The 17,834-nt window shown below is 35.4% G+C and overlaps 1 protein-coding gene across 2 annotated transcripts in view; it reads left to right on the forward strand.

The window, feature by feature from the left end:
- Positions 1-17,432, forward strand: part of RPAP3 (RNA polymerase II associated protein 3) — a 49,065-nt gene extending 31,633 nt beyond the window's left edge. For both annotated transcript variants that reach the window (XM_074942153.1, XM_074942154.1), the window contains exons 9-17: positions 1,145-1,272; positions 2,522-2,643; positions 5,665-5,735; positions 5,864-5,980; positions 7,866-8,077; positions 11,129-11,324; positions 12,151-12,248; positions 13,897-13,997; positions 16,557-17,432. In XM_074942153.1, coding sequence (XP_074798254.1) covers positions 1,145-1,272; positions 2,522-2,643; positions 5,665-5,735; positions 5,864-5,980; positions 7,866-8,077; positions 11,129-11,324; positions 12,151-12,248; positions 13,897-13,997; positions 16,557-16,648 — 1,137 coding nt within the window. In that variant the 3' untranslated portion in view covers positions 16,649-17,432. The remainder of the gene's footprint in view (positions 1-1,144; positions 1,273-2,521; positions 2,644-5,664; positions 5,736-5,863; positions 5,981-7,865; positions 8,078-11,128; positions 11,325-12,150; positions 12,249-13,896; positions 13,998-16,556) is intronic.
- Positions 17,433-17,834: the final 402 nt, after the last annotated feature.

The raw sequence follows: 17,834 nt of genomic DNA on the forward strand, positions 1-17,834 counted from the left end.
AGAGTTGGCACCCATGCAAGGAGCCTCATATTAACCTCTGAAGAGCCGCATATGGCTCCGGAGCCACAGATTGGCCACCCCGTCATAGACTATTTTTAAGGATTCCTTACTCTGAAATCTGTGTGCTTTTGTTTTTCCTCTGTGCTTATAAGTTTTCTTCCTTCTCACTTATTCTGCAACAGGTGGTACTATAGGTTATAGTTGGGTCATATGGAGCCATATAATCTTGAAGTAACTCTGTAAGCTTTTCTATAGCTGATGTCCTATAACTATCTGGAAAAAAAAAAAAGCATCATAGATGTAGATTTCTACCGTAATGCATTAGAATGTTTTGCCACATGCATTATTTGTGATTCTAGATTTTATTTTATTCCTAAAGTATTATCTTCTAGTCTTCTTCCAAAGAGCAGGGATCTGATGAATAAACTGCACACCGCTACCCTTATCTGAGCAATGATTGAGTCCTTTTTTTAATAGGGCTGAATCAGTGGAATCTCCCATCAGACATTTAAAAAAGAAAAAGTTTATACTCTTTTTAAATAACTTTCTATATGAAACATAATGAAAAACATTTTTTTTTAAATTCTGCAAGTTATAATACTTATTTTTCATCAGTATTTTTGTCGTCACATTTTCTAAATGAAGCTGCATCAATTTATTTTTCATATAGAGTTAGGGATAAATTTTATCAACAATTGACATTTGGTCTTTTTATCGCATTCTCATATATATACACACACGTATAAACAATAGAAAAATAAATATATTTTTCTATTGTGTATATATGTGTGTGTGTGTATGTATGTATGTATTCTATTAAATATAATCATCTCACACAATGGCGCTGGTCTGTTGTGAGAAATTAATTTTGTGAAGAATATTTGAGTAGTGGTAAGGTTAAAAAGTTAATCCATGTTTGACAGTTTTTCCAGTGTGTTATTTCTAAATATGAAAACTAAGTAGACATCTGGCTACAAAATGTCTCCCATTTAATGTAGTAAAGTACTTCTCAAACCTAGCAAATTTTAAAGTGCATCACTTATTAGTGTGACTCACCTTGTTAGTATTTTTAAATGCTCACCAGTGTATAGTGTTTGTCAGAACTTCCTTAATATTATACAATTTTTCCATTCAAATATATCAGGGAAATGGATATTTCAAAGAGGGAAAATATGAAGCAGCAATTGAATGTTATACACGTGGTATAGCAGCAGATGGCACCAATGCACTTCTGCCAGCTAACAGAGCTATGGCCTATCTAAAGATTCAAAAGTAAGTGGAGTTAAGTGTATACTTCTCTATTCTTTGTAAATTGGGAACAAAAAATGATACATCCGTTTCATTTAAATTCAAACCGTTACTGCCATTCATTCTACCTTCTTCTTAGAATTCAGTGTAAAATATATTCAAACAAATGTTCAGTTGTTCTTTTCAATGTCTCCGTTAATATATGCATATGTCATCTTGTGATTAATTTTTAATGAAAACGTTTTGAAAGAGAGAAAAATGGGGTTTGGTTGAAACCACAATGAAACTTGAATCATTGTCTCGCAATTTGGCCAGTCCTATTTTTCTTACTTTTAAAGTTCTGTGCAACTGTACTCACCTCTTCAAAGGACCTGGATCAATACTGTTTATATATGACAAAAAGATAGAAAGTTGCTAGATGTCTCATATAGGATGTAAGAGAGCTAATTTTGCTAAAGAAATTGATTCAAATTTCAAACTTCTGAAGGAATGGTTATAAGCAGTCTATAAAACAAATATTTTTTAATTATACAAACTCTTTTCAGTTATGGACGTAGGAAGGTAGTTGGGTTTTTGTTGTTGCTGTTTGAGTAGACCAAAAAGTCCCAGTAACAATAGACGCACATGCTTGTCTCTGGAATTTAATTTTACAATCAAATGAGACAAATGTTTCTACCATTTGTAAAGGCTTTTTCCATGTAGTATGTGTTCTTCTGTGTGGCTGTCACAAAATTCAGGTATAGAACCAATATATTAAAGTATATAATATAGAAAATTTTAATAAATCTGCTAGATTACACTTATTTGGAAAAATATTGCTTTCTAAAAACTCTGTAGTTTGTTGTGTGTTTATTAAAAAAAAAAAAAAAGTCTAGAAATAAATACTGTAGACAGAAGCTGGGAATTTAGATCTGTGATATCACTGGATGTAAGAAAAACTAAGGCTAAAATTTTCAAACCTAGGTGCCTAAAGTTTAAACCCTTAGATTGAAAGTCAGGCCTCTTTTATTAAGTGATTAAGTATCAAAGGTGTACTGAGCTCCTGAGCCTCCCATTGACTTAATGGGAGCTGGGGATGCTCAACACTTCTGAAAACTAGGCCACTTCTATTTGTGACTAAATATGGATTTAAGGATTTAATTTTAGGCATCCGGATATTAAGCCTTTGGTCCAAATGTTTATACCTTGGAGAAACTATTTTTTTTTAATATTGAAACTGTGTTTTCATTACATGATTAGTATAATAATCTTTTAAAATTTATTTTCTGCTGAGATATGAAGAGGCAGAAGCAGACTGCACACAAGCTGTGCTACTAGATGTTTCCTATTCTAAAGCTTTTGCCAGAAGAGGGACTGCCAGATCAGCGCTAGGAAAGCTAAAAGAAGCTATGCAAGGTGAGACTTTGAATGCAAGAAAATGTTTGTGATGGGTTAGGTACCATATGTAGATTTATTTAGTCCTGATTCTTTAAACACCAATAAACAATTAAACCAATTTATTGGCATTTCCAGTATATTGGGGCACGACTTCTAGGAAGACCAATTTTTTGGTACCATGAATGTCAAATCTCTAATTTTTTGTGTTGGTAGGCCAAATTGAAGATTTATTTCACCTACCACCCCTTATTCATTTGAACAGATAATTTTATCTTGCTAAAGATTGCAATGGAATGTATTATTTAAAGAGTGTTGTAGAAGGGTTCTAGGTTTGGATTTATATGAAACATAATGAAAAACATTTTTTTTTATATTCTGCAAGTTATAATACTTATTTTTCATCAGTATTTTTGTCGTCACATTTTCTAAATGAAGCTGCATCAATTTATGTTTCATATAGAGTTAGTGATAAATTTTATCAACAATTGACATTTGGTCTTTTTATCACATTCTCATATACACACACATATATACACGCACGTATAAACAATATGTGCAAGGAACTAGGAATCAACAGCATGGGACATGAATATTGGAAGAGTGGGAGAGATGAAAACTGATACAGTAATGGTCATTAAACCAACCTAATTTTTAAGCTTCAGCATGTATTTTTAGTATTATCTGTAACCAGAAACTACATTAAGATGGAGTCTAGTTTGAGAATAGTAATTTAGGGGAAAATACATCACAGGAAAAGTGTAACTGTTACAGAAAGAAACATGATAAAACTAGGAAATTCAGAGTTAAGATTAAATTTAAAAGAAATCCAGACATGTTAAAGGTATGGAAATGCAGAGTTAAGGCACCTAAACAACCTTAACCCTCTGTACTGACACCGTGCAATAACCACATAATTATAATTAAAGCATTTTAGTGTTTATAGTTCCATTTTAGGTAAAAATTAATTTTTTTAAAGACACTTTTTTTTTTTTTCTCAGTCCTGCTGCCTTGTGGTATCACTACAGGAGAGAGTTATGGCTGTTTGGGTGCCCTAATTATGTATTTGTAGTTCCTATTTAAATGTAACTTGCCAATCAATCTTAAATATGGAACTGTGACTGGTGCTTTCATAATAAGTCTTATTTTAACATAAAATGTGTTTTTCCCACCTAGTTATAAAACATTTCTTATATTATATATTATTAGCTACTAGGAAATAGTCTAGCTTTATATTTTTCCAAGTTAAATGGAGTCAGTTTTTATATTTTTAATTTATTTTAGGGCTGTTGATCGATCACAGTTAACTCACGTGATAAACTCAAAAAAGTTAATCACGATTAATTACACTGTTAAACAATAGGATGCCAACTGAAATGTATTAAATATTTTTGGATGTTTTTCTACATTTTCAAATTTATTCATTTCTATTACAACATAAAATATGAAATGTGCAGTGCTTACTTTATATTATTTTTTATCACAAATATTTGCTCTGTAAAAATGATAAACAAAAGAAAGTGTGTTTCAGTTCACCTCATACAAATACTGTAGTGCAATCTCTTTATCGTGAAAGTGTAACTTACAAATATAGATTTATTTATTTTTTTTGTTACATAATTGCACTCAAAACCAAAACAGTATAAAACTTTAGAGCCTACAAGTCCACTCAGTCCTCCTCCTTGTTCAGCCAGTCGCTAAGAGAAGCAAGTTTGTTTACATTTACGGGAGATAATGCTGCCTGCTTCTTATTTACGATATTACCTGAAAGTGATAACAGGCATTCACATGGCACTTTTGTAGCTGGCATTGCAAGGTATTTATGTGCCAGATATTCTAAACATTTGTATGCCCCTCCACGCTTCAGCTACCATTCCAGAAGACATGCTTCCATGCTGATGAGGCTCGTTAAAAAAATCTGTTAATTAAATTTGTGACACAATTCTCCCCCAAGGAGTTCTATGTCTCCTGTTCTGTTTTACCTGCATTCTGCCATATATTTCATGTAATAGCAGTCTCGGATGGTGACTCACCACATGTTGTTTTAAGAACATTTTAACAGTAGATTTGACAAAACACAAAGAAAGTACAAATGTGAGATTTCTAAAAATAGCTACAGCACTCCACCCAAGGTTTAAGATTCTGAAGTGCCGTCTGCAATCTGAGACGGATGAAGTGTGGAGCATGGCTTCAGAAGTCTTAAAAGAGCGACGCTCAGATGCGGAAACTACAGAACCTGAACCACCAAAAAAGAAAATCAATCTTCTGCTGGTGGCATCTGACTCAGATGATGAAAATGAGCATGCGTTCTGCTCTGCTTTGGTTCGTTATCAAGCTGAACCCATCATCAGCATGGACACATGCCCTCTGGAATGGTGGTTGAAGGATGAAGGGACATATGAATCTTTAACACATCTGGCACGTAAATATCTTGCAATGCTGGCTACAACAGTGCCAGGCGAATGCCTATTCTCACTTTCAGGTGACATTGTAAGCAAGAAGCGAGCCGCATCGTCTCCAGCCAATCGCTCAGACAAACAAGTTTGCAGAAGTAGGACTCAGTGGACTTGTATGCTCTAAAGTTTTACATTGTTTTATTTTTGAATGCAGTTATTTTTTTATACATAATTCTACCTTTGTAAGTTTAACTTGCGTGATAAAGAGATTGCACTACAGTACTTGTATTAGGTGAATTGAAAAATACTATTTTGGTTTTTACATTGCACATGTTTATAATGAAAATAAAGTGAGCAATGTACACTTTGTATCGTGTTCTAATTGAAATCAATGTATTTGAAAATATAGAAAACATCCAAAAATATTTAAATAAATAGTAGTCTATTATTGTTTAACAGTGCGATTAATCAAGATTAATTTTTTTTTAATCGCCTGACTGCCCTAATTTACTTGTAAACTAATTATTTTGGAGGCAGTTACCTTTGGAAAAAACAGATAGTTTAATAAAAAAAGAAAAGAAAAAGACCAGAAATGCTTCAACTTGAAACTTATACATTTTTTTTCTCATATTTTTTATTCACTTAGATTTTGAAACAGTTTTGAAGTTGGAACCTGGCAATAAACAAGCAATAAATGAACTAACCAAAATACAGAATGTATGTATGTTTGTGACTATATGTTGCAGTTTATTAACAGAATATTTCTGTGCTTAGATTAGATGTATAAATGTAATGAATTTCAGAACTAACCTTTAATTTTAATTATCTGAACAATTATCTTTAAGGAATTAGTTGAGAAAGGGCTGTGGACTTACCAGGAATATCCTGAACCATCCGCAGAAGAAACAGAAATACGAAACCTGGTGCAGCCCATTGATAAACCCTTACATCTTAGATCAACTGTAAGTGGGGGAGAAGGGGGGAAACATTTTGAAAATATAGAGGGGCGTGGAGTTAAACATTTTAATTCCTTTCTTACCTGTTGTGTTGTAAATGTAAACTGATATTTGGCATGCACGCTTTTAGTGTAAAAATGCCTTATTTAAATATATATTAAGATAATAAATGCAGTTTGCAGATACAGATTTCTGCATGCATTAGACTTACACTATTCATAATTTTAATTTTTTTCTGTTCCTTATAAATATAAGGTAAATTCCCTGGGACACAGAGTATTTACTGTGTTTTGTACAGTGCAAAGCACACTAATGTTTGACAAATACATTTTTTCTTAATTTAATTAACTTCCAAACAGTTTTGTTTCTTGATTCCTTTCATTGTAGTATTAAACCAAAATTGGTAACAGACTAAAGTTAGGTAGAAAATAATGTCCTTTACTTTAAATTTTAAAAATAAGTATTGGATTAATTACATCCAATTAATAGATATTGTATAATACAAATGTAATAGAATATATCCTCTATAATGTTAAATTACACTTGGTTATATCAGCTGTAGCATTATTGACATGCTAATTTTCAGCTTAAAAGCTGCACTAACTGGAGATACTAAATATAGATTCATTTGTCCTTCATGGTTCTATTAAGGTTAGGCATTTACTGACACTTACAAATTTACTGTCCTACTCTGCTCCCTTTTCATTGATCTTGCAGTACAAAGAGAACAGAAACCACTTGTATCTCCCCAGTGGAGACCCTATGCCTCTCCTGACACAAGACAGGATGGGTTGTGTCCATAATTGATTGCACTCTGCCTACCCCAAGATAGAGGACTCTTCTTTGGAGATTGTTGCTAGTTAGCATAGCTGTTAGAGCAACTCACACTGTTCTAACCTAAAGTGGGGCTGGGCCAGATCTGGGGACTGGTAAGTCATAACTAGTTCCCTGAAGGCCTCTTCACTGTGTTAAGCAGATCTCAGTCATGACAGAGAATCTGCCCCAGAATCTTTTGCGTTCTTCTGTTCTTCCCTTTAACAGATTAATTAGCTGTTTGAACTTCAGAGTCCCATTACTAATAATTGTATATAGCCTTGCAAATATGCATAACACACTCTTCTCCCAAAAGATTACATTCAGTGGATGGAATTCACCCTTCATTTGGGTGGCTGGTAAAAGACCCTGAGATCCTGTGGAGGGCCTGTAATATGATGTCTGCAATTGTTGGAGATCAGGCAGGGATCAAAGTAATTATTAGCAAAACTGGAACAAATAAAACAAATTATTTCAGTAACAATGGGTAGGCACACTATGGAATTCACTGCTTCAGGATGTCATTTAGTCAATAGTATGGCTGGATTTTAAATTTTGTGACCACAGACCCATTTGTAGTTATTTATGCAAAATAAAGCTAGTCAAATCTCATTGCATGTCTTTCTTTGGATACAAAATTTGGTTGACTAGTGGACTGGCCAAATATCATAGATCCTAAATTGAAAAATTAAAGAGCTTCTCAGAAGAAGTATGCTTTTTGTGTGGGGGAGGGGAGGGTTATTTGTTTTGTTTGTTTGTTAGTTGTCTGGGAAAACAGAATATAGAAATGGAATGACTTTGAGGTGAGAATGCCCCATAATACATACGAATAAAGTAAAATGGTAGCAGGGAAAAGAGCCAAATGAAAGAGAATATTTTTAATTTTATGATGAGTTTTGAAGTCACAAATTTATAATAAATATGTAAACCATCTGTATATTTTTATTGTAAAGTATCTGCACTGGACACCAGCACACACTAACATAGTGGCTCTGGGGTTCTAGTCCATTGTAAACAATAGTCTTTACAAAGAATAAAGTAGAGTATCCCACTAACCTTAGGTGTTTGTTCTATTTAGAAACCTTTGAGAAGAATATTCATTGAAGAAGTTGGTGATGAGATGCAGAATGTTGATGTGCCTAATACTACTACTCTAGTCAATAATTGGATTAATTCTACAAGTGTAGAAACAACAAAGAATCTAAATCAAGATGACCTCTTAACCACATCTGATACTCCTAGAGCAAAACAGTTGAAAATAGAAGAAATCAGTGATATACCAGCCTTCCAGTGAGTATAATACACTCTTTGGTGTTCTCAGATTTGATAGGCAAACGTGACTGGGTATATAATCCTTCTCAGATTATTACGTGCTTTGAATATTGCACCAAAAAACCCTGCTTAAATGTAGTTGTAATTGAAATTTGAAAACTTAACTACTGTATTGTTTTTATTAAATAGTCTTGTAGCTATATACACCTTGTTTGAAGATTTACTTTGGAAACACAGGTTCACAGAATGTATGTGTGTGTGAGAAGGAGAGAAACTTCTGAAACAAATATGAGCCTTTTAGAAACAGGTGGACAAGTTGTTAACTTAGATTGTTTTGCTCAGGTATTCCAAATATCTGAGGGAAGTTATGTAATTTTGATGTATAAAATATGCTACATTTCCTATGCACTACATCTTACCTCAATTATAGAAGGTCAGTTGGGAATTTTAGTGCAAGATTCTCAGGAGTGCTAAAGGTCTGCTCTGGACACCTGGGGATGGGAGGCAACAAAGATGGTATTAAAGGATTTTGCCACCGCTTCTCCAGTTGTGGAGGCAGCCAGGAGCCTCATGTCTGCTCCAAGTTCTGTTGACTGGTAAGAGCTCCCAAGGAGCCTGTGGCAGGGTCAGAATCCACCGCACCCCCCTTTTGGCCCACCATGGCACTATTCACCATGTCTCAGTTTTCTCCCAAGGAGTAGTCTCCATCAGCCCCACCCAGCAAGGTACTGGTAACGAATTTAAACAGTAATCCCAAGTGCAACATAAACAGAAAGGTATTGGGGGAGCCGTTTGGATCCACAAAAACAACAAGGAGTCCGGTGGCACCTTAAAGACTAACATAAAAACCCCACTTCTTCAGATGCATGGAGTGAAAATTACAGATGCAGACATAAATATACTGACACATGAAGAGAAGGAAGTTACCTCACAAGTGGAGAACCAGTGCTGACAGGGCCAATTTGATCAGGGTGGATGCAGTCCACTCCCAATAATAGATGAGGAGGTGTCAGTTCCAGGAGTGGCAAAGCTGCTTTTGTAATGAGCCAGCCCCTCCCAGTCCTTATTCAAGCCCAAATTAATGGTGTTAAATTTGCAAATGAATTTTAGTTCTGCTGTTTCTCATTGAGGGGCATTGCTGGCATATGATGGCATATATAACATTAGTAGACGTACAGGTGAATGAGCCTCTGATGGTGTGGCTGATGTGGTTCGGTCCTCTGATGGTGTAGCTAGAGTAGATACGGGGACAGAGTAGGCAACGAGGTTTGCTACAGGGATTGGTTCCTGGATTAGTACATTGGCCAAACTGGACAGTCCTTATGTAAAAGAATAAATGGACACAAATCGGACATCAGGAATGGCAACATACAAAAGCCAGTAGGAGAACACTTCAATCTTCCTGGACAGTCTATAGCAGATTTGAAAGTAGCTATACTTGAACAAAAAAAACTTCAGAAACAGACTTCAAAGAGAAACAGTAGAACTAAAATTCATTTGCAAATTTAACATCATTAATTTGGGCTTGAATAGGGACTCGGGGTGGCTGGCTCTGGTTCTTTGCCTCTCCTGGAATTGACACCTCCTCATCTATTATTGGGAGTGGACTACATCCACCCTGATCAAATTGGCCCTGCCAACACTGGTTCTCCACTTGTGAGGTAACTCCCTTCCTTTCATGCGTCAGTATATTTATGTCTGCATCTTGTAATTTTCACTCCATGCATCTGAAGAAGTGGGGCTTTTACCCACAAAAGCTTATGCCCAAATAAATCTGTTAGTCTTTCATGTGCCACCAGACTCCTTGTTGTTTTTATAAACAGAAAGGTTTTTCACCCTTTTTGGCCTAAGCTCTCAGGCCTTTCCCACTCTCCACAGAGCACTTCCCCTCTGGGAGCCGCCTTCCTCCCAGGGTCAGTCATAGGAGCCAGTCTCCTTCCCGAAACCCTCAGTCCACCAGGCTGTTTGTCTGGGAGCTACCCTTCTCCAGAGCCTACTAGCGGAATCAACCTGCCTCCCCCAACCAAGCTCTTGCAACCCTTTGAGGTCATCCCGTAACCCTTCCCAGCTGGGACTAATAATTAAACAGGGCCATCTGCTCCCTAGCTGATCAGGATCAGCTGGAGGAAGAGGGTAGCTGACCTTTCCCGACTAGGCTGAGCCCAACTCCCCTTAAAAGGCCAGCGAGCCTGTGACAGGGTTATTACATTGGCTGGAATCATCCCTGGGATGACTCCTAAACTGGGTGAGTGCTGGGCTGGGTGATCTGGAACCAATGGAGATAGCTCCCTATACCCAGGTGTTGGGAATCCTTGATTGGCCGTTTAAGCCAATTTCCCAGGCTCTTTGAACTGTCAGAGAATATTAATATGGTATTCCTTGCCTTTTTTAACATATTTTTACTAACTGGAAAACGGTCTGGAAAAATTTAGTTCTTTTTTTCCTCCCCTGAACAGCTGAATGGATTCAGTTTATAGTGTTTTTAGGGCAAAAGTACATTTTTACAGCCATGTTCTAACCTCTAAAAATATACTGATTGAAATGACAAATAAATTATAGGAGAACAAATGGCTGCACTGTAATCAGTGTTGAAAATGTTTTCACATTTGACATGCTTATTGTTTTGCATTATGAAATTCCAAAGAAAACTTATTTTCTTATTCTTGCAGCTGTGGAGGAAAGAATTTATGTAATGCTGATATATATTGAATGGTAGAAGTGTTTCGTGCTCTAAAAACAGTTATTTATGGAAATATAATAAATATGTAGCACATACTTCTTTACAGGACTGGAAAATCATTTACATTGACCAGTCAAATCATATTTTAACAAACATTTAATTAGCTCAATTTAAATATGTTCGTTTGCTTTTATTTCAAAGCTTAGGAATATTTTTGTCTGAAGAAAATAATTGCTTTTTATACAAACTATTACTAAAATCTTGAAAGTGAGGCTATTTATTAAGGCTCAGATTTGCAAAAGAGATGGTACCCAATAGCTCCAACTAAGACTCCTTTATGAAATGGACAATTTTTATTTTAAAATGTACAAACAAACAAATATTTGTAGATCCCCTACCAATATGAAAGAGATGCCATCAGCTACACTTCAATCGTCCAGTCTGAAAAATCATCTAGAACAAGAAAAAACATTACTTCCTGCGTCTACATCTGATGTTCCTGCAATCCCTGCAAATTCATTCCAGCTTGAATCTGATTTCAGAAAATTGAAGGGCTGCCCAGATAAGATGTACATGTACCTAAAGGTAAGAGAAGTAGTATTCTGTGACTACAACTGTGCTTAAAGAAATAGTGTCCTTTTATGGTGGTGGATTGGGAAATTTAGTGTCTAGAATGATTTAACAGTTCACAAATGGCAGTATCTTTATTTTCATTTAAACCCCTTTCCCATGATACCAAGGAGCTTTGACTCCATGTGAAAATAATTTTCATTCTGTGCTTGATTTTGTTTTATTTGACATTTACAGTATAAGTCTATGAATGGTGTCCTCATATTTTTTTTTTAATCCCTTCCTTCTAACTTAGGCCCAAATTATGTAAACACACATTTTGGTATCCACATTGAACTCCAGTTACTCACATGTGTTTTTTACCGGATTGGAGCTGTAGCATTCTTATCCCTTTATAGGCTGTATAGGTATTTTAAAGTGCCTCAACCTACTTTAATGTATATTTTAATTCAATAGTTTTGAAGGAAAAAAGGTAATTTTAGTTCCTCCCTTGTTACCAAGGGTTAATGTACATTTTTTTTAAAAACCTTTAACAATCACTTGCAAAAATGTACAAGTAAATAAAATAAAATGAGGCGCTCTAAGAAGAAAAATATATTTCCTTGTAACTACAGCTATCTTTTCAAGAGAATGTAGAAGGCTATATGCATAATAGGCCAAAACCTATTCTTGTAGCTTTTTTTAACTTATTTCCAGGAGTGCCCATGATGTTGGTAGGCACTATAAAAATATGTAGAAGGGAATGGATCCTGCTAGGAGAACTTAAAATGATTAGTTTCAGTTTTCACAATTGAATAATATTTTTTGTCTGTAAATAACAGTGTTTTTTATTCTTCCAAAGCAAATAGAGCCTTCACTTTATCCAAAGCTGTTTCAAAAATCCTTAGATCCAGATGTATTTAACCAGATTTTGAAAATTCTGCAAGACTTTTACATTGAGTAAGTTCATTTCCTCACTAATTATCCTAGGGTTTTATATTGTTTGCATCCAACAGAGGCTTTTTCTGTTTAGTATACTGAACATGTAGTCTATAGTATATAACACTGGCTTATCAGGATGTAGTTATTTAAATGTATTCCTCAAGAAATTAATTTTCAGAAGGACCAGCTAGGAGAAAATTGGTAATGAAATAAAAAGCCTTTTGCGTTAAGGCATTGGTTTAAATTCAGATTGTGTCATTACTGGCCACTGATTGACTACTTGATGGCCTATGTGAAGTGATTTGTTTCTGTTGGAAAGATAGCACATTCCTTGAGCTCAGAATTCATTTTTAAAACAATAAAATGTAGCTCAAAGACAAGCAAAGAACTACGAAATTCCATTATTTTATGCTATCTTCATTGTGATGCCTTCACTGTCTTGGTTTTTATTTTTCCCCCTTTAATTATATGCTTGTATTCTGTAACAGAACACTTAAAAGTAGCGAGCATGTGTATGGGAATAGAAGTCTTAATATTAAGAAAATAAAAAGCACTTGGCAGTTATTTTTGAGATATTTCAGTGCTGCATTACTTGAGGCTAAAAAGTTCATTCTGCTCATTATGAACAATGTACCACTCCTCTAAATTAATCTGAGCTCTAAAAATAGGTTATATTTTTTTTTATGATGCAGAGTAGCAAGTGTAAATTAAAGGGGCCGGGTATAGGCCAGAAGCAAGTATTGTCCCAACAGCAACAAATCATGAGGGTGAATCACCACACCTGAAGAGGCATGTCCTTCATTCCGTGTTACTACTTGCATGGCTGCTAGAGAGTGAATTTGTTGAGAGTAGAAAGTTAAAACCAGTTTTTAAAAGGAGGGGAATGTGAAGTATAAATCAAAAAGATAATTTGTAGTCATTGGTAGTGAAAGAGGAAGGAAGGTGGTCAAATATGCTCTCATTGTCAAAAAAAAAAAAAAATGAGATTTTTCCATACTGCTGAAAATGACAGCAGCCATACAATCTGATGTCTGTACATCCTCACAATCAAATTACTACCCATTAAAATCTCTCCTTATTTTCCTCCTGAAACTCTCTGGATTTGCATACACTAATCAATAGATCATGATCTGTAGATGTCTAAAGTGGCACATCAAATGGATTTCTTAGTAGTAAGGCAGTTTAGTTGACATAGTTTGTATGAGCATGTGTTTCCTTAGGAAAGCCAGAGATGGTGTTTTTAAGTGATATTATCTGTTGCTTCCATTTTTGGTTGAAAACGAGGAATTTGATTTCTCTCTCCATTATCATGAGCTAAGAATAACAACTCAGAAAGGTGCTGTGGTTATGGAAAGGTTCAAAAAGAAACATGCACCATAAGCACCAACCTTTTGGGCACTGAAAAGTATGATTTGATATTTAGAATAGCAATAACTAGTGCATGATCTAATGTTTACGCCTTGTCAACTTTCCTCCTTCTTTCTGTATTTTTTTTTACCTTTGTTCGCTAGTACTAAAAATATTTGCATACAGACTGTTTGTTTGTTTGAGTTCATCTGTTCCTGTAGCTTGAATTTCCTGAATGCCGTAATCCTGCTTGTATCTATTGGATCTTTCTAATCAGAGGTAGTTATTTTCATATATATTTAATAATTTGCTATTTTAGGAAAGAGAAACCATCGCTCATCCTTGAAATTCTCCAGAGGCTATCTGAATTAAAAAGATTTGACATGGCAGTCATGTTTATGTCAGACTTGGAGAAAAAAAGTAAGTACAAAGTAATGCCAAATCTTTTTTTTTTTTTTTTTTTTTTTTTCCCCAAACTTGGATCTTGGTATAGGTCTCATTTCAGTCAGATACTTCAGTATCCGTTCAGTTTACAGCCAATAATGCAAATAGACATATGAAATCTTATTTATTTACACTTCGGAGGCTGTTTTAATTACATGTTTCTAAAAAGGTTTCCAGTTTGATTCTTTTTTGAGAGGTTGATGGGGAGTGGAGGGGAAGATATGTGGATCAGTCTAAAAGCAGTGAACTCAACCACTCTGAGAAGGGAAATTTTCCACCACTTTGTAGTGACCATTCTTGCCTGAGCAGTTGTGGATCTGACAGGTTTCAGGCAAATCATATCCTTCTTGGCTGGGAGATCAGTTTATATAGGGCTTTTGTAAGTGGGGAAAATAAAGGAAGAAATGGGGACAAATCCTTGGGGTACTGTGCGGGGTGTGAAGGACCCTCCCTGAAACAAATTATTCTTCATAGATTTTAAGCCCAGAAGGAACCACTGTGATCATGTAGTCTGACCTTCAGTATAACACAGGCCATGAAACTTCCCCAAAATAATTCCTAAAGCATATATTTTAGAACAACATTTTGATTGTCTTTGAAATGTAAATGATTTTTTATAGATTACTTGAAATTCCATCTAGATGATTTTAAATGACATATGAATGCTTGATCAAATCAGCTGTTTTAAATGTGCTTCTCAGAAACTTTCAGTTTTTAGGATCGTCTTAAAACTCAAACTAACAGCCAGAAAAGACATGCTGGTTATAACTACCTTTTTCAATAGCAATGTTGTGTACAAACGCTAGTAGCTGCAATTGTAGTTGAGCACAATGTAGAACCAAAATGCATGATGTCATTCGTATCTGATTCTCACTAAATCAAAGGTGGGAAGAAAATGTTCAAAATGTTGTAGAGTCAGACTCAGGCTCTAATTGCAGTACTGAGTGCTGCCACCTTTGCATTTTACCCATCACTGTAATATCAAGGCACTAAAGGCTTGATTCTGTCTTGGCACAGGAGAAGGTTGGTGGGCTGAAACAGCTCCCTGATTTGCGTGGCTGGCCCCAGCTCTGATACAACTTAGAGCTGCTTCGTGGCAGTTTTAACTTGTGCCACTGGAAAAGAGTCACTAATATAATATACCCTGCCAATGGATAATTGCCATGATAGAGCTCCTCCGTGCCCCTGAAGCATCTCTGCTCCCCACCATTTTAGTCCCTCTAGGTTCCGCGGTGGGATGTGTGGCGCAGGGCCCGTGAAAGCACACATACTTCAACAGAGTTCCTGTACTTCTGGAACATCTCTGCTGGGCATTTGCAGCTACATTATGATTCCTCTGCACCACTTGAGTTGTGTAAAAGGCTTTAACCCACCTTGAGAATTTTGCCCTAATACTCTTGTTAGTAATTTTTTTTTTAATATTGGTTTTCACACTTGTTACATGAATCAGATTCTGTTGGATCCCTCTTAGCATCTTTTGATCATTAGTCTACATTGTAATTGTTTTCTGACTTCTATTTTTTTTAGTTGATTTTATTTTTAATTAGTGTTCATGTATGTGCTAGTCAGTCTCTAGGACTGAGAAATCATCTTCTGTTTAGCCACAGAACACATTTAAGCAGAGACAGTGCAAGCTTCTCAAAATTGTTCTGCCTGTATGCGTCAGCACTGTTCTTGAAGGACCACCACAGTTAGTTCACAGGAGTTTTACTCTTTGTGCCTTGACCCTCCTTTCATTCAGCCCATTGAGGTGTGTGTTTGTCATTTGAATATCTGTCTACTTCAGACCTAGACTGAGACCACCAGTTTTGTGCACACAAGCCATTTGGTGCCCTATGACATCTATTGCTGATAAATGGACATTTTAAAAAATCAATTTGGAAATTACTGAACATAGCTGAGCTTCACTACAGCTACCACTCTTTCATTATAATAGAAAACAAATCTGAGCCTCTTGGACAAATAGTTTCCTTGTAAAAGACATTTTCATGTTTTGAAACTATTAGCTTTTTCAACTTTTTTACTTCAGTATATTTTTCTTCATTACAGCTTATAAATTTTAATAAACAACTTTATTTTTATGCCAATTTTGTCTGACATCTGGCACAAACTTTTTACCTTCTGTTTTTAATAGCATAAGACAAGATAGCTTATGTCTTGTTTGTTTTTCTGTTTTTGTCATCAGGAATATGCACCTGTTTGAGGAGTTACGGGTTTTTTTGCCTAACCACTTGCTGTAAAAGGACCTTTATTCGTTGTATAAAGCACCAAAACAAAAATGCTGGCTGTTGCCATTTGTGGATTTTTGTTTTGTTTTCAGTTTCTTATAGACAGAATATTGAGTTTTAACTAATTACTATTGAGATTTCTTCTTCTATCGAATCCAAATGACATATTAAATGTATTGACAGTTTTCAGACAGGACATATTTATGTTCTATAACAGTTTGTCACCTTAAAATCACACATTTAAAAAAATAGTGTGTCTGAAAGTCTAAAAATGGAAGGTCATGTTAATTTCTATCCTCTCTTACAGCTGCACATGTATTGTTCAGTCACATGAACCAGTCCGGATTGGAGGATAATTCTGTTGAAGAGCTGAAGAAGAGATATGGTGTTCAGTATTAATGGATTACTAATGTTACATATTTGTATGTGTAAACTAGTCTGATTCCGCACCTCTTCTCTGAGCTACTTGTACTGAAGTCAGTGGAAGAGTTAAATCCATACAGTTGCATTTATGTAGGTAATGAAATCCTTATACCAGATAAAACCAAATGGCAAGTGCCTAGAAAGGATAATGGCCTATGCCCCAATTCTGCAATTGTGCCCATTATTTAAGAGCCCTGTGGTTCCAGGAGGACTCTCTCCAGGTTTGAGTCCGCTTGAGTAGATTAAGTTGCAGGATTAAGGCTGACAGTTATTCAGAAATAAAGTTAATTATTTATAAACATGTGGGTTTTGGTAAGAATGATTTGGTAACTTGATGATTATTAAAAGATCAGCGTGAATTTTATTTTGGGAAATAAACTTAACAGTGTTTAATTCAGAATTGGCTGGTATATTTTATTTTAACGTAAAATGTACTACTTAATGAACTTACATTTCTCAGATAAGCTAAATTGTTGTTTATCTTTAAATAGATGCCACGCAGGACAATATGAAAACTTCATCTGATGCTCTGCAAACTTGGGGTCTGAAGGCCAGTAAATTCCAAATTTCTTTAGCTGAGATTGCCCTAAAGCTGAGTTCTAGGCACTGACATCTGAGATGCCCATTGCAGTAGTACAAAAGGAATCTCTCTTAAATAACTAGGTTCCAGACAATGTAAGATTTTTTAAATAGTCACTAAGACCCTGAATTTCACCTATGGCTGAATTGAAAATATAAAAAAAAATATGAATGAATATTGCACCACACAGAGAGCACAATTCTTAAGTCCTATCAATCTATCCCCTTTACAAGCTGGTAGCTATGCAGTATTTCTTTTGATCCTTGTTCGATGGATGGCCCCAGGTCTTATTTGCCACGCACTTTCAATGGGACTTGTGCTCTTAAGTCACTTAGATGTTTTTGAAAATCCCATCCTTTATCCTAATGCCTACACGCAAGAGGGCCACATTCAGGTTGTACAGGCGAACTTAATTCTGGCAATTTCTAACTTTTGAGCGCTTGATTTTTCAACCTCAGTTTGTTTTAAGTTACTTTTTGTATAAATCCAGAACAGCTAACAAACCAATAAAACCTAAGTAGAACAAGATGTATATAGCTGAGATGTGGAGTTTTGCTTGTGGGTTGTTGTTTTGTTTTTTTC

This window comes from Natator depressus, chromosome 1 (genome assembly GCF_965152275.1).
Source record: "Natator depressus isolate rNatDep1 chromosome 1, rNatDep2.hap1, whole genome shotgun sequence".
Classification (NCBI taxonomy): Eukaryota; Metazoa; Chordata; order Testudines; family Cheloniidae; genus Natator; species Natator depressus.